The sequence below is a fragment of the Schistocerca nitens genome, chromosome 5 (assembly GCF_023898315.1).
Source record: "Schistocerca nitens isolate TAMUIC-IGC-003100 chromosome 5, iqSchNite1.1, whole genome shotgun sequence".
Classification (NCBI taxonomy): Eukaryota; Metazoa; Arthropoda; class Insecta; order Orthoptera; family Acrididae; genus Schistocerca; species Schistocerca nitens.
Window position 1 is genome coordinate 252,733,520 of NC_064618.1, and position 22,079 is coordinate 252,755,598.

The window sequence follows — 22,079 nt, forward strand, 5'->3', positions numbered from 1 at the left end:
TTGTGCCGTTGGTCAGATTGAAGGGAACTGGTTAAATTATTGGTCGGTCCCTGGGCTGTCCCTAGTTTGGGTTGCCATCCGATTATTTAACTTTAGGCTGCCTGTCTTACCTTACCTTACGTTGGAGCTACCTCCTCAGACTGACCCTAGGAACACTTCTGAGAACCACTTGTTCTGTTTGTTCTAGATTGTGATTTTCATTTTAGTTAGAAGTATTTTGTGAGGCCTTCGGCCTTGTTTTAATTCAGTTCTTTGAAATTTTACATAAAGGCCTTCAGTTGTGTTAAATTAAAATTTTGATCATTGATTTAATTTTTTAAAAAACAGAAAAAAGTACTTTTTGCTTAAAATTGATTCTATCTGAAATTATTTTTCTAGTTTTTGGTGGGGTTTTTGGCCTTCAGCTCAGAAAGCATCTCAAGTTCTTTAACTAGGCCTTCATCTGTTTTGTTTAGCTGTAATCTTATAAAGCAATGTGTAAATGAATGGTTCTTAGAAAAATAAAGTTGTGCATTTGATTGTGCAACTCACAGTAACTGTTTACGGCCCCATCCACAATCATAACCTTATTCTGTGCACTCTCTGAGTACCTACCAACCTGGTCTGTGTATGCATGTGAGTTCGACATTGTCTCTTTGCGTATCATCGTTCACTGTTGCGGCCTCACCCTTGTAGCACAACCGCCGCCACCGCCACCGCTGCTACCGCTACTTTAGTCATCTTCTCGCCGTCACAGCCTCCGCCTCCCCTGCAGTCATCTTCCTCTTCGTTGCTGTGGCTTTATCCTTATTGCCACTACCACCATCGCGGTCTATTCCCTGCCTCTGTCTTCATTGCCGCTGCTGCTATCCTCAGCTGCCGTCACCACATCACACCACAAGTCGCTGCCATCATCCTCTATCATCTTCGTCGCTGATAAGCATCAACTCATGTCCCTTGCGTCTTGTGCCAGAATGAATCTTCCCACCATCTCTTTCATTAATACAACCTTGTTAAAACCTATGGTGAAACCTTCAGCTGTCATTTATTTTACACAATGTGCTATAGTTACTGTCAATGACCATTATCAAGCTTAGCTATCGTAAATGGCAGGGAAGTTACACCAGCCAGCTAAGCTTGATAATGGTCATTGGCCGAAACTAGTAGTGAATTGTGCAAAATAAATTACAGCTGAAGGTTTCACCTTGAATTTTAATGATTATTTAGCTGCTGAATATTCCCCCCCCCCCCCCAATGCATACATACATAAATTTCTACCACCCTTTTCCCTGTTGCAGCTCTCACTACACAGATCACATCCTCTGGTCCACAACTGTATGCTTACCCCCATTTTCCTAAATTTTATCCCCATCTTCAGTCGCTACCCTGCCATTTTCACAATCTTTTCCTTGTATTCTACAACGTCCTTTACCTGTCCCCCACTTCCAGCTTTCCCCACACCAAGAATCTCTCCTGCAAGTCCAGCCTAAACAGCGACTTCCATCGGAATGCCTAAAACTGTATTACAGCCATCATGTAACTGCATCTACTCAGTCCTACTAGAAGGACCTGGTCCGTTACATTTCCCACCTTCCCCAATTCCTCAACCTCCCTCCAACCTACTGTCCCCAGAAAAATGTACAACATGGTCTAATACAGATCCCATACCCAGCACTGTTATTAAAAAATTCCAATCAAATCTGCACCTGACCTAGCATATGGACACTGCTCACACCTCTGCACCTTTTCTCTCAATTGTTCACACCTTCATCCTATCCCACCCTGACCCCAAGTTCCTGAATGCCAACTCCCTCACTACTGAAATCACAAATACATCCCTCACACTCCCCACACCCAAATCCAACCCCATAACGATTCCATCCCTATCAAATCCTCAAATCTCAACTTCAACTCAGTTCTCGTCCTAAAAATCCGACACATAAATTTTGACCATCTTGCCTCCCTCACTGTCTTCAACACTGGCTCCCCAATACAAATAACCCTAGTGTCCTGCCATCATAATGAAGGCTGGTGCTCAGATCATGGCAGATGAGATGGACCTGCACACCCTGCCATATCTACCATGACTCAGGTCCCACCTTCACAGAGTGCTCCCTCCTTCAGTCACCTGTTTGTAGAGCGATCCCTGATTTACAGCTGCTGTGGTAAACTCAAACCGCAAATCCCTCCCCAAGTCCTAACATTGACAAAAATATCTGGTTTTTAATGACCATGTCACTCTTGATAGTAAAACTCCATCCACCTAACCTGACTGTAAGGTCTCCCACTACCTCAACCAACATCCAAGCATCATCTCTCCTCCTACCAGCAAACCTGCAATGATATCCGCCTGACCTACTTTGCCATATGTAAACCCAAACCCCCAGCCATCAAGCCAGAATTAACTATCCCTGTCTGTCCCATTGATCATCTTATCCATACCAATGACTCAGTCTGCCAACCTCCCACAGCTGAAGACACCATCAGCTTCCTCTCCATCATCCACCAAAATATCTACTGTTTCCAGTGACTGCATATTCTACAACAAATTTCTCTTGCCTCCATTTTCCACCTCAATAATCAAGTCACCTATTCTGAAACGACGTCTGCTTCGTTTTCGTATGTCTTAATGCCCTCTTTTAGAACCTCTCCGCCCCCCTTATCTACACAACCAATTCCCACAATCCTATCATGGTGTGACAGCAATTCTATACTTCTATACTGCATCCGCTTCCTATCAAACAACAAGCCCATTTTCAAACATACCCCGTCCCAACACAATGTCGTTGCCTTCAGTTTTCATGAAACATTGCTCGAAACATATCACATGCTTCACATTTCTCCCTTTATCCTCCACGGCAGAGATAATCCCCTTCCACTGGCCAGAGTTGGAGTTCCATTCAGCCACCACAAGAACATCCCTACTGAGCCACAATCCTTACTCAGTAATCCCAGTGAACGTCTTCTCCCTAACCTCAAATCGTAACTGTTACCTTTCCTTCTATCTACATCCTGGGTGATAGTCCTATCTCCTATGATTTCCTCAACCACACTGACTGTACCTTTTCCACCAATACTACTCCCACTGAGCTTAGCATCCATATTAGATCCCCAGCGGAACTCTGGTGGTGGCATCAGCCTGCAGACTCTCTCCCAGGGGTGACAATGCCCCCATCCCACAGCACACATGTCATGGAAGCTACACCACTCCAGAGATCGTCTGAGCATCTCCTAAACACCTTGGACGCCACATTGCAGCAGTCCTCGATATTATTTGAAGTGACTAACTATCTGTTCTCCTCACCATCTGCTACACACAACGTCATATCCCTACAACCCATCCTAGTCTCTATCCAAAAACTATGCACAAATACTCCTTTGCTAACTGGCATACCTACCAGGAAACCAAAGATACCTGGACTGGAAACCACCCTTAACCTTCCAACAAACTGACAATGTCTCCCATACTGTGACCTTCATGCAGAAGACTTCGCCAGGTGGAATATCCGCCCAAATCCCTACCAAGGCCATATAGTTCCATCACCTACTCTCCATCCACAAGGCCCCCTCGAAGAATCCTATTGCTTGTATAGCTCGTTCCCAAGGACTTGTGACTAGGATGCACTCATTTGTCACTGACAAATACAGCTGGTATCAGACAAACTCTATGAAACTTCCTGGCAGATTAAAACTGTGTGCTGGACATAGGCTCGATCTCTGGACCTTTGCCTTTCGCGGGCAAGTGCTCTACCACTGAGCTACCCAACACGACTCACACCCCGTCCTCACAACTTTACTTCCGCCAGTACCTTGTCTCCTACCTTCCAAACTATACAGAAGCTCTCCTGCGAACCAAGCAGGACTAACACTCCTGAAAGAAAGGATATTGCGGAGACATGGCAGAGGTCCTGAGTTCGAGTCTCGGTCCAGCACACAGTTTTAATCTGCCAGGAAGTTTCATATCAGCGCACAATCCGCTGCAGAGTGAAAATCTCATTCTCGAATCATCCCCTAGGCTGTGCCTAAGCAATGTCTCCGCAATATCCTTTCTTTCAGGAGTGTTAGTCCTGCTTGGTTCACAGGAGAGCTTCTGTAAAGTTTGGAAGGCAGGAGACGAGGTACTGGCGGAAGTAAAACTGTGAGGACGGGGCGTGAGTCGTGATTGGATAGCTCAGTGGTAGAGCACTTGCCCGCGGAAGGCAAAGGTCCCGAGTTCGGGTCTCGGTCCGGCACACAGTTTTAATCTGCCAGGAAGTTTCATATCAGCGCACACTCCGCTGCAGAGTGAATATCTCATTCTGGAGACAAACTCAATGCTCCCCATTAACTCTTTTAAGTACTGGAAGGCATTCCACCATCCCATTGGCTGTCATTCCACCCCTCACTACTTGCCCTTTCTTTACAGTCAACGCCTTCCTGACAACCTGAGCTAGCTGACTATTCTGCATCCTATCTGTCTGGCCTCTTGTCCATCCCTGATGACCCTCATTTTGATTACTCACTGTTTCTTGCAACTCATATATGCCCAGACACCACTGTCCCATCCTTGGCTCCCAGCTTCTAGTACTTGAACAATGCAATACAAATAAAATTCAAACTCCCAATTACAGCACCAAATATACACTCCTGGAAATGGAAAAAAGAACACATTGACACCGGTGTGTCAGACCCACCATACTTGCTCCGGACACTGCGAGAGGGCTGTACAAGCAATGATCACACGCACGGCACAGCGGACACACCAGGAACCGCGGTGTTGGCCGTCGAATGGCGCTAGCTGCGCAGCATTTGTGCACCACCGCCGTCAGTGTCAGCCAGTTTGCCGTGGCATACGGAGCTCCATCGCAGTCTTTAACACTGGTAGCATGCCACGACAGCGTGGACGTGAACCGTATGTGCAGTTGACGGACTTTGAGCGAGGGCGTATAGTGGGCATGCGGGAGGCCGGGTGGACGTACCGCCGAATTGCTCAACACGTGGGGCGTGAGGTCTCCACAGTACATCGATGTTGTCGCCAGTGGTCGGCGGAAGGTGCACGTGCCCGTCGACCTGGGACCGGACCGCAGCGACGCACGGATGCACGCCAAGACCGTAGGATCCTACGCAGTGCCGTAGGGGACCGCACCGCCACTTCCCAGCAAATTAGGGACACTGTTGCTCCTGGGGTATCGGCGAGGACCATTCGCAACCGTCTCCATGAAGCTGGGCTACGGTCCCGCACACCGTTAGGCCGTCTTCCGCTCACGCCCCAACATCGTGCAACCCGCCTCCAGTGGTGTCGCGACAGGCGTGAATGGAGGGACGAATGGAGACGTGTCGTCTTCAGCGATGAGAGTCGCTTCTGCCTTGGTGCCAATGATGGTCGTATGCGTGTTTGGCGCCGTGCAGGTGAGCGCCACAATCAGGACTGCATACGACCGAGGCACACAGGGCCAACACCCGGCATCATGGTGTGGGGAGCGATCTCCTACACTGGCCGTACACCACTGGTGATCGTCGAGGGGACACTGAATAGTGCACGGTACATCCAAACCGTCATCGAACCCATCGTTCTACCATTCCTAGACCGGCAAGGGAACTTACTGTTCCAACAGGACAATGCACGTCCGCATGTATCCCGTGCCACCCAACGTGCTCTAGAAGGTGTAAGTCAACTACCCTGGCCAGCAAGATCTCCGGATCTGTCCCCCATTGAGCATGTTTGGGACTGGATGAAGCGTCGTCTCACGCGGTCTGCACGTCCAGCACGAACGCTGGTCCAACTGAGGCGCCAGGTGGAAATGGCATGGCAAGCCGTTCCACAGGACTACATCCAGCATCTCTACGATCGTTTCCATGGGAGAATAGCAGCCTGCATTGCTGCGAAAGGTGGATATACACTGTACTAGTGCCGACATTGTGCATGCTCTGTTGCCTGTGTCTATGTGCCTGTGGTTCTGTCAGTGTGATCATGTGATGTATCTGACCCCAGGAATGTGTCAATAAAGTTTCCCCTTCCTGGGACAATGAATTCACGGTGTTCTTATTTCAATTTCCAGGAGTGTAGAACAAGTGCTTCACAGGAAACGAACTACATCGCCTACTCTTCACTGGGTTATGTATTGACACCTTAAAGGAAGCCCCATCTCCTTTCTAGTCACCTTTTCAAGCATTTATACCAATGTACTTTCTGAAGGGTTACTACCATAAACTATGGAAAACCTTCAGAATCCCACTTTTCCTTAAATCGCACAGACTTCCTACCAAAACTTCCACCTGCCGTCCTATATGTTTCACATCAGCATTTATGAAGGTTTCTTAATCCATCCTCTCCCAATGCATCCATCAAAACCTGATCCAACACCACCTCCTTTCGACTAACCAGTGTGGCATATGTCCCTTCTTCTCTCCTTTTTTTAAGTCATCAGTCCTCTCACAAATCCCTTTCCTGTGCCAAACTCTCCATCTCAGAGTAGTACTTTCAACCTACGTCCTCAATTATCTGCTGGATGTATTCCAAACTCTGTCTTCCTCTTCAGTTTTTTCCCTATACAACTCCTTCTAGCAGTCAATCCCTGATGCCTTAACAGATATCCTATAAATATGTCCAGTCTTCTTGTCTGTGTGTTCCACATATTTCTTTCCTCTCCAATTCCGCGTGGAACCTCCTCAATCCTTAATTTATCAGTCCACCTATTTTTCCACTTTCGTCTGTAGCACCACATCTCAAATGCTTCGATTATCTTCTGTTCTGGTTTTCCAATAGTCGTTGTTTCACTGCCACACAATGCTGTTCTCCAAATTCTCAGAAATATCTACGTCAAATTAAGGCGTATGTTTGATACTACTAGACTCCTCTCCGCCAGGATGGCCCTTTTAGTCAGTGCTAGTATGAAACATGGTCTGTGGGAAAAACGGAACAGAAGAGACTCGGAGCATTTGAGATGTTGTGCTACAGGCGAATGTTGAAAATTAGGTGGACTGATAAGGTAACGAATGAGGAGGTTTTGAGCAGAATCAGAGAGGAAAGGAGTATGGAAAACACCTACAAGGAAAAGGGTCAGAGTGCCAGAACATCAGGGAATGACTTCCATGCTACTAGATGGAGCTGTAGAGGGCAAAAACTATAGAAGAAGACATAGATTGGAATACATCCAGCAAATAATTGAGGGCGTAGGTTGCAAGTGATACTCTTAGTTGAAGAGGTTGGCACACGAGAGGAATTTTTGGTATTTCACACCAAACCAGTCAGTGGACTGATGACGTTTTGTTACCACTTCCCCCCAATGATTGTAGAAATCCTGTCGGAATGTTATGTATCCCTTCTGCTTTATTTGATATTAAGTCCTCCAAAGTTCTCTTAAATTCTGATTCTAATACTGGGTGCACTATCTCTTCTAAATCGACTTCTGTTTCTTCTATCACATCTTCGCCACATCTTCTGTCACATCATCACAACTTTCCCCCCACCCTCCCCACAATAACGCCTTTGCTTTCAGTGTACCCCTTCCACCTAATCGCTCTCTTCTCTGCATTTAACAATATAATCCCCATTGCACTCTTAATATTGCCACTGTTGCTTTTAATTTCAACGAAGGATATTTTGACTGTCCTACATGTTGATTCAGTCCTTCTGACAATCATTTCGTTTACGATTTCTTCATATTTTTCATGTAGCCATTTCGTTTTAGCATCCCTGCACTTCCTATTTATTTCACTCCTCAGCGACTTGTCTATTTGTATTCCTGAATGCCCCTGAACATTTTTGTACTTCCTTCTTTCATCAATCAATTGATGTATTTCTTCTGTTACCCATGGTTTCTTCGAGTCACCATCTTTATATCTGTGTTTTCCTTTCCAACGTCTGTGACTGCCCCTTTTAGACATGTCCATTGCTCTTCAACTGAATCCCTTGTTGCGGTATCTACAGCCTTAGGGAATTTCAAGCCTATCTCTTCCCACTTTATTTTTATGTATCCCACTTCTTTGTGTATTGCTTCTTCCTGACATATTTCTTAAACTTCCGCCTACTCTTCATTACTACTACATTGCGATCAGAGTCTACATCTGCTCCTGGGTACGCCTTAAAATCCAGAATCTGATTTCGGGATCTCTGTCTGTCTATGATGTAGTCTAACTGAAATGATCCCATATCTCCTGGCCTTTTCCAAGTAAACCTCCTGCTGTTGTGTTTCTTGAACAGATTATTTCCAATTAGTAGGTGAAATTTGTTACAGAACGCAATTAGTGTTTCTCCTCTCTTGTTCCTTGACCGAAGCCCACATACTCCTGTAACCTTATCTTGTTCTCCTTCCTATACAACTGCACTCCAGTCTCCCACGACTATTACATTTTTATGTTCCTTTATGTACTGTGCATTGTTTCAGTATCCTCCTATACTTTCATTGTCTCTTCACCTTCAGAATGCAACATCAGGATATATACTTGAAGCATCGTTGTCAGTGCTGGTCTTCAGTCAATTCTGATAAGATCAACCCTATCACTAAACTGTTCATAGTAACGTACTCTCCACTCTACTGTTCATAACAAATATTATTCCCGTTATACGATTTTCTTCTGCTGTTAATATTACACTATTTTACCAGAAATGCTTGTCTTCTGCCAATTTCACTTCGCTAACCCATGCTCTATGTATATTCAGTCTTTGAATTTCTCTTTTCAGGTTTTCTAGCTTCCCCACCACATTCAAACTTCTGACATTCCACACTCCGACTCGTAGAACGTTATCCTCTAGTTTATTATTCAGTCTTTTTCTCATGCTCACCTCCCACTTCACAGATACTCTGGGAGATCCGAATGGGGGTCTATTCCTAATTCTTTTGACAATGGAGAGATCATCATAATACTTTTTCAATTACATGCCACATGTTCTGTGATACAGGTTATGTGTCTTTAATGCAGTGGTTTCCATTGCCTTCTGCATTCTCATGCCGTTGATCATTGCTGATTCTTCCACCATTAGGGCAGTTTCCCACCCCAAGGACAAGAGAGTGCCCTGAATCTCCGCCTGCTCCTGTGCGATCCTTGACAATACGGTTGCCATAATGAGGGTGACTTCCTATGCCAGAAATTTTTGGCTGCCATTGCTGATTATTAAGCAAATTTTAAACGCTGGCAGAGTTCGAATCCAGGACCAAGAACGTTTTGATTGTGAATCAAACACGCTATACCTGGACCACGGATGCAGTTAGCATGTCTGTCCCACATGTCGGTCCTCCACCGTTATACCACCACATTCCTGCTCATAAAAGGACTTCGTCAACCCCTCAGTCTGCTTCACAGATGAGTAAATGTTAAATTTTTCACTTGCTATGATTTCGTATATTAGTGAAATAGTTGCTCCACACGACTGTACAATAACACGAGACACTCGCGCAACCCGTTGATCCTTTCTCTGGGTAACTACGACCACAACAATACATGGAAGCATAACAGACCAAAGACACTACTGGCTAAGAACTTAACATCTATGGTCCATAGCACGCTAACACGACAGTACTGGCGAGCCCCTGCAACACAGCTACTACTGGTAACCCCAGATGTTCGACCAGCCGTAAAACAGGCAACCGCAGGGAAACCGTACTGTACACAGCACGCAAACTTACCACACACACCCCCTACACTGTGAGCCTATCTATGACCGATCGCCCAATAATGTACAACGACCTTGAACTGTTGCAGGGACGCAGCAACTGTAGCAAGCCCCGCAACGAGCTCCAGCAACGACAAAGGTAACGATGCACGATACCTCGCACTAACATAACCACACCTTGCATGCACTGTCGCAGATAGCAAGCCGCTACTGCCCTTACTACCCGTCCTACTGTCGCAGAGGTTTTTTTTTCCCTTGGCGCTTGCCTTGGCACTTTTTTTCCTCTGCACTTACAACCGCTACCCTTCGATCGCTTTCGTCCACTTTCTATCTCCTGATGGACCATGTTAATGAGTAATCTTACCCAGGCGCATGGATAACATCACAGCCCGCATCCTGTGACTCCTGATTCAAAAAAACTAACATGTTATACGGAGGTGACAGTAGAACTTTTGGTTTGGTCACCACGTTGGTGCGGGCGTGGAGGGTCCCCATCGTTTTTTTTTTTTTTCACAGCCCTGTGTGTGAAGTCGGAAGGCAAAAGCCTTCTTCGCAGAGATATACATTAGTTAAAATTCTCTGGCTGCTATGACTATGCTTATTGGTGAAACAGATGTTTCCCTATGGTTGTTTCGCTGCTGTGAATATAGCATTATAAGTTTTGTTTGAATTACTCATTTTACCCAAGATTTGAAGCGTTTCTTGGTGTTCTTCCGTGTTTGCGATTTAAAAATTGGGTTCTTTGGAAAATCCGATTATGCAAACACAATTAGTTTATTTTTTATACATAAAAATGAAGTAATTGTGTTTGCATAAGGCGGATTTTCAAAACAGCCGAATTTTTGTGTGAATTTTTTAAACATTCTGTTTAGTGGTGTTAAAGTCTGCTTCACAGAAATGTACATTATTTTATATGCTTATCAACGAAATAGGATTCCTTTTGCAGCTTCCCTGTCGAGTAAATTAAGTTTTAAAATTTTAATACTATTTTTCCTATCTGAGGACTGATTTTACTTGGTGTACGAGACTTCTTTACTAATGTGTACATTAACTGAAATTTCTGCTTTCCCTGATTGTCCAAACTAGTTACATAATACTTTCTTTCTCTTTGTCTTATCAACTATATGTGAAAATTTTTAAATCTTTTGGCATTTAATCATGCTAGTCTATTATGTATCTTGTCTGCTTTATATATATATATATATATATATATATATATATATATATATATATATAATTTCCTTTGCCACTTCACTTTGGTTTCTCCTAACATAAATATTTATTTTCAGACTTAGTCTCTTTGGCGAACTGGTATCATTCATTTTATAATTAAAAAATCCTCCTCTGGGATAAATAATAATTTTACTTCTAATATTATTTTATTATAGTTCAGAACCCTACTACTCGCAGATCCCAGTTCTCTAACAGTTGACGTTGTTTGAGGACTATGGGCTAACCTCTTATGTGGTGACGAATTTCTTATTGTTTAGTAACTAAAATAATTGAAAAGTAGCGCACTTAAAGTGTAGCACACTGCTGTCATCGACACTAATTAAAGTAATGCACTAAAGTGATTAATTACTAAAATGGGTCATATTGCTTTTGTTACTAGATGAATTATTCAGTTTTGACATCGACTGTAATGATGGCAGTTAGCCTTTTCAGAGTTACATGACCCCTCATTCTGAAGTGCTTAAACCACAACAACCAAAAATTTTCCGCCTAAAGTCACGATTTAAAAACAGTAAGACGGCCTTTCTGTTGATGATAATCACAATTTCACTTTCTTGAACGTTACTTGACTGTCAAGTGGATTCTTACAGGCGTTTCTTATTGTTTACCACTACCAGGGCGTACTTCGTGATACCATTTAGGGATGCGTGGCATTCTGGAATCGAGGAAGCAGTATCTGCAGTTGCTTACATGTGGCTTACAGTCGTGGCAGACTGGCTCAAGCGTCCAACAGCAGTAATTCTGGTACTCATCGTTTACACTCATATCCAATATGTTGAGCGACCGTACAGTAAAGAGACGAGTCTCATCTCAGGCATTACACCAAGGTACAGACGTCTCCTGTCACAACTGATATACATCAAAATTTCACACTCTGTGTGTCCTTGCTTTTCACTGGATAGCTTAGGTTTCTAGTTCTGCCAATCAAATGATATATTAACAACTTCCGTTACTATTCACGTCCTCATTCCACATGCTTCAAAACATAGTCACCTCAAAAATTTTCTTCTAACAAGATTTGCAAGTAATAGTCGTCCCACGTCTCCCCCAGGACTTGAAAAATGCATGTCGTCGAGCACTGCTGCATGCTGCAATGTTGTATGACTCTTGGACACAGCTGTGACTTCCCCATAGAGCACTACCGTTCTTGGATGCTATTCAACCCACATTTTCGAATTGTCGCTGTACCACTTGTTGTTTCATTAACTGACTGCTACTTCCATCCGCAGAATTTCGAATATATCAGTAATTTATCATTCACTGTTTTGCTGCAGCGTTTTCTTAGAGTGCAGCAAAGCTAGCACAGATTGAATCTGCATCGGCATAGACACAGATTCGAAGGCAGAGCCATGCGGGGCTAGCCAAGCGGTCTAAGGCACTGCAGTTATGGACTGTGCGGCTGGTTCCGGTGGAGGTTCGAGTCCTCCCTCGGGCATGGGTGTGTATGTTTGTCCTAGGATAATTTAGGTTAGGTAGTGTGTAAGCTTAGGGACTGATAACCTTAGCAGTTAAGTCTCATAAGATTTCAAACACATTATCATTTATCGAAGGCAGAGAAAAGAAATGTTTATGTGACAGAAATTTTAGGCTGCAATCCTGGTTCTAATATCAGTAAAAAAATTAGAACACATTTATCCTCACATAACCCGAGGGACTCTAAAGGACAACGACTTGATCCTTGAAGAGGTACCAACTGTAACAATTATCTGCAGTAGATGGAACAGCAGCAGCAGTGATTAAATTATAATAAGCTCTAATGGCCCATTCCTGACCGTAACAGCTATTGAATATACTTAAAACTGCCTTTTTTTATTTGTGGCTTGCTTTTGAATACGGACAAAAATACGTAAGGTCAGAATTCGTGTAGAATCACAGCATGGCAATTAAGTGAAAGACTGTATGACGTCTCACTTCGTCCAGTGTTAGATTTCATGACACTTTTCATATAACTGCTGGAGTACACATTGTTCCCTAGAACGCATTCTAGGTGTTTTGTTTTGCACGTAAGGCGTTGCAGCTGACATATTCGCCGTCTGCACGTTACGAGCGTACCGGTCATATCTCTTTCCTTAGTCAGGTGATGTTCTGAAAGTTTCTACAGATATCGATCCTGCACCGAAAGCCAAATCTCAATACATCAACAAGTGGGGACTGAAACCTCAACACTTGAAGTTTGTAACGACGCCTTGACCAACTATGGGAGAAGAAAGCCCTTTTGCTGTACTCTCTCGCGTTTCTGTGGCGGTGCTGGAGTGAAGAGACCACTCCAAAGTTCTTGAAATGCCGTTGGGCGTTGGCTCGACAGATACATAGAATCTCTGGTCATAGACTCGGCTACAATAAGTCACGTGTAATGGCTTACCATTCTCATCTTGCAGATCCGTCAATTAGGTTCGATCAGTCCTCAGTTAACAATTGCTTTTAATGAAATTTGGAAACGTCGTTAATACAATGACGATTATTATGCTTTATTCACAGTTAAAGTGCGCACAAGTCAATTAAAACCAAGAAGTGAAGTAGTTTGTGGACAGTTGTCGCTGGTGCAGGAGCTCTGTGATGGAAACTTCGTTCAGCCGCCAAAGCCGCGGCCACCTCCGGCTCCGAAGCCGCCACCGCCAAATCCAGGACGACCTCCTCCAGGGCCAAAGCCGCCGCCTCCTCCAGGGCCGAAGCCGCCGCCTCCGCCGGGCCTCCCGGAACCAGGGCCGCCAAAACCACCCCCAGGACGGCCGAAACCGCCCTGGCCAAACTGCGCGTGCGCCAAGGCGGCAACGCACAGCAGCAGCGTGAACAGTGCCTGCTGACAGAGAAATAGTAACGTCATCGTATCAAGTATATTCGATCGACTACTGTGTCAAAATGAATCAAAACCATCGTCTGGATTACTCTTTTCATTAATGATTACTGATTTCAATCATCTTCAGATCTGGTGCTGCAAGATCCGGTTTTCAGTAGTGGTAATAATGACATAATACTAACGTGCACTTATGTATGACTTGACGCTCAAAGGCAAAAAAACATTACATACCATGAAGGAAATGTCCCAATGGGACGGAAATCAGCAGAGGCTATCTAGGTGTACAGACAAACAAGTGATTAACTTTCAGAAAAACTTCATCATTTATTCCAGAGGAAAAGCTCCACAAATGGTGCAAGTCAATAACACAGTCGTGACTGTGGTCCATCTCTCACCCTTGTGGAAACAGTTATTCAGTGTGGTATTGATTGATAGAGTTCTTGGAAGTCGTCCCAAGGGATATCGTACAAGATTGCAGTTAGCGAGTTAAATCGTCAAAATCCTGATACGATTGGAGAGCCCTGCCCATAATGCTCTAAATTTTCTCAGTTGGGGAAGATCTTACGAACCTGATGGCTAAGTTAGGGTTTCACAAACGTGAAGACTCGCAGTAGAAACTCTCGTCCTGTGCGAACCACCATTAACTTGCTGAAATGTAAGCCTAATAAGGTTTGCCATGAAGGGCAAAAAAACTCGGCGTAGAATATCGCCGACGTATCGCTGTGCTTTAAGGATGCCTTGGATGATAACCAAAACGGTCCTGTTATGAAAAAAATGGTTCCTCAGGACATCTCTCCTAGCTGTTGGGCTCTATGGCAAGCGACGGTCAGGTTGGTATCTTACTGTTGTCCCGAGCGTCTCCAGACACGTCCTCGGCTAGCAGTCTTGTCCATTGGAGTATAGTTGTCTTCAGGAGACGCCACAGACAGGGGTGGAATCCTTTTGGTAATCACCACTGCACCCTAACATCACCACTGCACCCTAACATCACAGAGGTATGTCAGTGACATTCTACATCCCGTTTTCTTACCCTTCATGGAAATCCATCCTGGGCTTACGTTTCAGCATGGTAATGTCCTCCTGCACGACGTGAGAGTTTCTACTGCTTGTTTTTGTGCTTAGAAAACCCCAACTTGGTCAGCGAGGTCGCCACGGATCTATCCCCGACTGAAAACTTTTGGAGCAATATGGGCAGGTTCCTCCAACCAGCTCGGAATTCTGAAGTCCCATTGAGCCAAGTGGACAGAATTTGGCACGACATCTGTCAGGATGATATCCTAGGACTCCATCAACAATTCCAAGCAAATAGCTATTTGCAAGATTTTGTAATGAGGCCCTAACAAGAATGATGAAGATTGGGTAGGTAGATCGAACATGTAAAGGTGAGGTACCGAATCAAAATAGGGGAAAATTAAGATTATACAACAATTTTATTAACACGAGAGGTTCAGATCCTGAAGCGTCAGGGAATACTCATGTTGGTAATATGAGTAGGTTTTGGGGACGTAGGCTTTGGAGGACCACAAGGCTCGAATAAAATTAACAGATTAGAATGTACAGACTGTAGTTACACAGAGATAACTAGCATTGAATAGGTAGACTAGCGTGGAGAGCTGCATCAAACAAGTCTTCGGACTCAAGACCACAGCTACAGAAATCACTCCAACAAAGAAATATTTGGATTTTTGTCTTAACTTTTTCTAGGAGCACCTGTCAATTTTTGACGATTCCGCAGAAACAGTCTTCAGTAGTTTCACATCATAACACAACAGTGATCCTGAGATGTACACCCCACCTTACTTGGACAAAACCCCACTGTAAATTCTCACATTGGTAAATAGCTTAGATGTGGCCAGTTTCATGACATTAAACCAAGATCACGACTAAGTGCAACAGCTCGTGCACAAATGAGTAAAACCATTACTGGTTTGGAGGTATGTATGGTAAAGTACTGTATTGTGGTTACAGTTGCGTTGCAGAAAAGTGACCAGACAATCCATTATGTAACATCGCGACCTAAATTCTTACGTTAGGTTGGCTCATCTCTTTCGTGTTGGATGTACTCCGTGCAGAATGGGGCGCGGTATTTCATTGCTATACCATTAACATAAAAATAGTCATCGGAAAATTATCTCTTCTGTTATACAGTCTCTTGCTCGTTCATGCAATTTGCAAACTGTAGTCGCAGTTACATATCCCTCACCAAATTCTTATTGGCTGCTATAGTGTTGAATGAAACGAATGAAAGCCGTAATAAATAATTCGTTGGCGTAAACATTCCAGTTCACCATTGGCTTTTATTCTTGACTTTCTGAAGACATCGAACCAAAACCATCTGCCGGCTTCAACGTTCCTTGCTTGTGTGAGCACTGGCAGCGTGCAGGCTGTTCTCCTGCAGACGCACTACATTCGGATATGTATATCGAACTGACTCCATATTGTAAACAGGTAAGGGCCCCAACCTAAACGATGCTATGCAAGTAACTGAAAATGGCTTCAGGACTGACTGATTTTCAGTTATATACTCTTTTCAAAATGCACCTAGTTAAACACTGTTTACCAACTATGAACATGTCAGTTGTAATGCAGTTTTCCTAGGGACACCACGTGGAGCGACACAGAGCATATCAATCGTGAATTTCTGGAAGTGTTTATTCCAACACAGGAAATTCAGCCCTTATGACGGTGCACTGAATATGAAGTCTATAATTTCGAAGCAAACAGATACATGGTGTATTACCAAACTTAAACAAAAGCCACTCAGCAGACGGCAGACACACTTGTCGTTCACAGAATTAAATTTTCGCTCTGTAACGGAGTGTGTGCTGATATGGAACTAACTAACAGATTAAAACTGTGGGCCAGACCGAGAGTCGAACGCGATACCTTTACCTTTCACAGGCAAGGGCTCTACCAACTGAGCTACCCAAGCACGACTCAGGACCCGTCCTCACGGCTCCAATTCCGTCAATACGTCTCCTACCTTCCAAACTTCACAGAAGCTCTCCGGCGAACCTTACGGAACTAGCACCCCTGGAAGAAGGTATACTGCGGAGACATGGCTTAGTCACAGCCTGGGGATGTTTTCAGAATGGAAATAGCTGGAAGTTCGTAGCATGGTCAAGGTATCTCCCTGTATAATGGTAAGACAGAGATTTCTAAACCACATTTCAAATTGAAAAACATCTGACCATGCTTTACAGGTTGCGAAATGAACTTTGAAACTAAAGAAATTGTTGGATAGGAAGTTGAGTAGAGGGGCCGTGTACGTCAAAACAACCGGGTGCTACTGACATTTCCAAAGAAAGTATTAGGAAACAACTGACTGCAACTTTGGAAAGGAATACAGGGGACGACGAATGAGTAGCTTTGAGCTATGGGTAGTGAAGAGAGTAGAGAATCAACTTTATAGAGAGACAAGATCGAGCAGAAATTCTGTGATAACACACAAGACAATTAATTTAACTGACGAAAGAAGGAAACGTAAAAACCTATCAAGTAAAGCTGGCAAAAGGAATACAAACGTTTAAATGTGAGACTGGAATTCCAAAGCTGCACAGCAGGAATAGGTAGAAGAAAGTGCATGTCTTTGGGAAAGGTGGATGGAGCCTATAGGAAAATATAATATATCTTTAGAGGAAGGGCCGACCGGTGTGGCCGTGCGGTTCTAGGCGCTTCAGTCTGGAACCGCGTGACCGCTACGGTCGCAGGTTCGCATCTTGCCTCGGGCATGGATGTGTGTGATGTCCTTAGGTTAGTTAGGTTTAAATAGTTCTAAGTTCTAGGGGACTGATGACCACAGATGTTAAGTCCCATAGTGCTCAGAGCCATTTAGAGGAAGGAGAAGCAGCTGTACCATCGCCGGTATTAAGGAGTTCAGATGGCACCCCAGTATCAAGTAGATAACGTACGACTGAAAGGTGGAAAGAATATGTAGAAGGATTATACATGTGAAATGAAGATGAAGGCACTATTATGGATAGGGTAGAGGAAATAGTGAAAATGAGGCGGGAGATGTGGTAGTGGGAGAAGGATTTGAAAGAGCGCTGAGAGGCCAAAGTCATAAAAAGTCTCATGGAGTGGACGACATTCTGTTAGAATTATCAGGAAAGATTTCAGTGAACAAAAGCAGGAAGTATCTTACATCATGTAATAATCCCGTGACAGATCGCCAAGTGCGCCACTGGTCTCCGGCTGAAATTCTTGTTGTGCGCGATGTCTCCAACAAGTTTCAGATAAGGTGTTTTCCTGTGTAACTTACAAAATAATAAGCTCGATTAGCTGTTTCAAGTTGGTTAGATTGTAGAATGTATCCTTACACTAATGTACGTAGGACAAGTCGGAAAGCATGCATAAACAAGGTCCTGTCAGCCACGTGGAATTATCAACCCCAGTTTACTTCGGAAAGCACATCGATGAAACTTGTCGCTCCTGACACAAGCAATTTTGCATCTCTTCCGTCGGTTATTTAGAAGGAGTAGCATTAAGGAAAATAGGCAATCCTATGGACATCTCAGTTAAACGAAAATTTCAACATCAGAGCATACTTCTGAACAGCAATTATGTACAGCATATTGCATCCACTCTTAAAACTTTGAACTTTTCCTGCTCGATAACTTACATTGATAGAAATTGGAGTTAAGTTAATGTGTATGCGTTTTCAAAACACCAACTGCATTTTGGAATATAGTAATGTTCTATTTTAAAAAAAAAATTGAGCTCATTGTTGTAGCTCCCTAGAAAATAACTATATAAACTACGTTTTAACTCTGCAGATTGAGTAATCATTTAACCTTTATCTATCTAAATAAATATTCGTTTCATTTAGTATTTTGTAAGTGACAGAGAAAAACGCCTTATCCGAACCATTTTGTTAATGAAACTTCCTGGCAGATTAAAACTGTGTGCCCGACCGAGACTCGAACTCGGGACCTTTGCCTTTCGCGGGCAAGTGCTCTACCAACTGAGCTACCGAAGCACGACTCACGCCCGGTACGCAGAGCTTTACCTCTGCCAGTACCTGGTTCGCAGGAGAGCTTCTGTAAAGTTTGGAAAGTAGGAGACGAGGTACTGGCAGAGGTAAAGCTGTGCGTACCGGGCGTGAGTCGTGCTTCGGTAGCTCAGTTGGTAGAGCACTTGCCCGCGAAAGGCAAAGGTCCCGAGTTCGAGTCTCGGTCGGGCACACAGTTTTAATCTGCCAGGAAGTTTCATATCAGCGCACACTCCGCTGCAGAGTGAAAATCTCATTCAGGCATTTTGTTAATGATTAAGGAAAACCATATTAGCTGTATTTTAACACACTTATTGTGTCATGACCAAAGGAAATAAAGAAGGAATATTGTATTTAACATCCCGTCGACATCGAGGTCATTAGAGACGGAGCACAAGCATGGTTGGGTTGAATCAAGGAGCAGAAGGAAATTGGCTGTGCCCTTTCAAAAGATCCATCTCGGCATTTGCCTGGAGCGAATAAGAGAAATCACGGAAAACCTAAATCTGGATGGCTGGACACAGGCTTGAACGTACTCTTTCCACATGCGAGTGCAATGTGCTAACCATTCCGCAACCTCGCTCGAAACGTCTTGTGACTCGTTTCGTTTCTCCGAACATCTTCAGGTTGCCGGGTGGTGCTGAAGTCAAGATATAGGTTGCCTGCAATATTAAAGACAACATCCAAGACCACTGACCGTAAACATAATCAAACATATTCTACGCACTCTGCATTTGTGGTTCCAGACTTTTATTCACCAAGGCAATAATGAGGTATGAAGGTGTTACAAAATATCATGCGCTCTATTCACGCCCACCCTCTCTCTCTCTCTCTCTCTCTCTCTCTCCCTGTCTACTACACATTCAGACACACACACACACACACACACACGCGCGCGCGCGCGCGCGCTTGTACTTCATAGCAAAGCTGTAGTAGTCCATTATCAAACTACTGAGACAATCGAAGTTCTTCCCATTGATACACCAATGCGTAAAAGTCATATCTCAAAATGTATTCACTATCTGTTCCAAACAAGCGTCCAGAAAAAGCTAACAAAACTCTAAGCTATTAACTGTCTTTCTCAGCTCTGCAACAGCATTTTTTTCCGTAATGCCACAAAAGATTTCGATCCTAAGCATTGACAAAATGTCTTTCTTATTCTCCGCAAATTATGGTTTGTGTCATTAGTGTCATTAGTAATACTTCCACTGATGTGGAGATACATTTTAGTGCACTTACATTTTTCGGCAGCTGATGATACTTTACACCCAAATGCCATGCGTCGCGAATCAGCGTCATACCAAAGCTATTCTAACGATAATGATGATATTTGGTTTGTGGGGTGCTCAACGGCGTGGTCATTAGCTCCCGTAAAAACTCCTAATTTTGACACAGTTCTATTTTTACACAGTCCAATATTTCCACTGTCATGAATGATGATGATGATAATGAAATGATGTGGACAACACAAAGACCCTGTCCCCGTGCAGAGAAAATCACCAACCAGGCCGGGAATCGAACCCGGGACTCCGTGATCCAGAGGCTGCAACGCTACCCAGTAGACCACGAGCTGCGGACCAAGCTACTCTAATGGATGGAAGGTTAATTGTATTTGAGTGCCAGTGGCGGTAGGTACGGGTTCTACACGATGCTACTAACGCCTGTGATACATGTTACCCTCTCCCGCTTGTTTTGGGTACTCGTAGAGCGACTTGCTGTTCGCACCATTGTTCGCTACACACTCACACACACACACAGACACACACACACAGACACAAATACGTTATCGCCATTATTTGGGCAATTACAGCTAGATAAAAAGGTAAGTTCGTTTCTGAAAAGTGTTTGTGACAAGACGTAAATCACATTTTGATGTAACAAACTAGTTGCACGTGCAAGTAGATAGGAAAAACTGTTTGTTTAAAACATGCACCACTGGGCGTTTATGTGCCTCCGCCGGCGCGTGAAAGAGATGAAATCATGAGAAGTGCAATCAAATATCTTGATTTATTCGTAGCATCACATACTTCAATTTATTACAAGTTTCCAATAACTGGTATGAACATGCAACCTCACCATTCTTTCGACTGATTACTTTTCATTTTTTATGCGAGTTGCAAATTCTAATGAACGGCTATTACTCTGAAAATTTTATTTTTGTAGCGACGGATCCCCAAATTTTATGCTCCACGAAATGGAAATGGAAATTTTAAAGCTAAGTGCCACATACGGAGAGGGACTGTAAGAGTTTCAAAATTAACCGCAATAAAAACAGTTGTCTGCTATAATTAAAATCCGGAATAGCAGTGCCACTTCACAAGTAGAGATAAGACATGACAAATAAGGAGAGATAGGCATTCAGCAGTACAGAAGCAGAACTACTACGCGAGAAGCATCAGGGCCCAACAAGACAGGTTCTGTACAAACTAGCGCAGTACGTCATTGGCCTCACATTACCACCACAAGACCAAATTGTAAATGACAGACAATATTCGTATGCAGGAAATATAACTAAGGTTCGTCTGTGTCTAAACAAGAGAATAAACTGAATTTTACGAATATGGCTATATTTTTTTAATATACAATAATTTGAAATGCCAGCTTGTATCATAATTTTTAATCATGTAAATCCTATCACTGTATCTTAAAAATGTTAAATAATTTCTTTTTACCGATGGAATGCTGTTAGCGTTTAATTTCTCAAATTCCTCCGGTTGCAAATATACGAAGTACCCAATTACTCCCGACAGGTATAACGTATGTCAGATTTGGCTTTATGTACCCTATAACAATGAGCTACTGGTTACAGAATATGATTTGTCTTCTTGCAAGTAGAAATTTTTTCAGTGTATTAAGAGGATAAATCTTTCTTGTTGTAAGATATGATGTGGTTTAGAACTAACTATTTTGAGTTGATGATCAATAGCTATGTAGCAACAGACGCTACAAACTATATCTAAAAATAGGTTCATCATAATGAAACGATAGTTTTAACGCTCTTGAAATGGTCAGATGGTGACAATTTCATCTCTCGAAGAGGAAAGCCATACTAGATTCCTCTCCACTAGCGCCTGTACACAACGATCAGTAAGGAACTCCAGATGAAGTGTTGACAATCACGGCAACGGAAGCTTATTCGCATACGATTGGCGAAGACATGGAGGCACTCACCAGCAGTTTAGCCATGGCGTGGTCTGCAGCTGGCAGCACCGTGTGGCGATTGGCAGCCGAACGTGGCTTATATACAGTATCGTAACCTTGTTGGCTGTTTAGTAAATATTAGTTTTCCAAACACTGTACGGGGAAGACTGTTTTCGCGTCTTCAACGGGAATTTCCTGGCCATCGTGGTTTCGGGAGGCAGCAGGTGTCAAAGAAGAGTTTCACTGCTTCCTGGAAAAGCAGCCATTGACACTGACGCGTCCGGTATGCGCTATTATGAGCCAATTCCTTGAGGCTAGCGGACACTGAAATTTATGATCTGGAAGAT

The 22,079-nt window shown here is 43.6% G+C and overlaps 1 protein-coding gene across 1 annotated transcript in view; it reads right to left on the reverse strand.

Annotated features, from left to right (window-relative positions):
- The window catches only part of LOC126259879 (uncharacterized), a 136,996-nt gene extending 115,209 nt beyond the window's left edge, over positions 1 to 21,787 (reverse strand). Inside the window, exon 1 of the mRNA XM_049956944.1 lies at positions 21,763 to 21,787. Coding sequence (XP_049812901.1) covers positions 21,763 to 21,777 — 15 coding nt within the window. The 5' untranslated portion in view covers positions 21,778 to 21,787. The remainder of the gene's footprint in view (positions 1 to 21,762) is intronic.
- Positions 21,788 to 22,079: the final 292 nt, after the last annotated feature.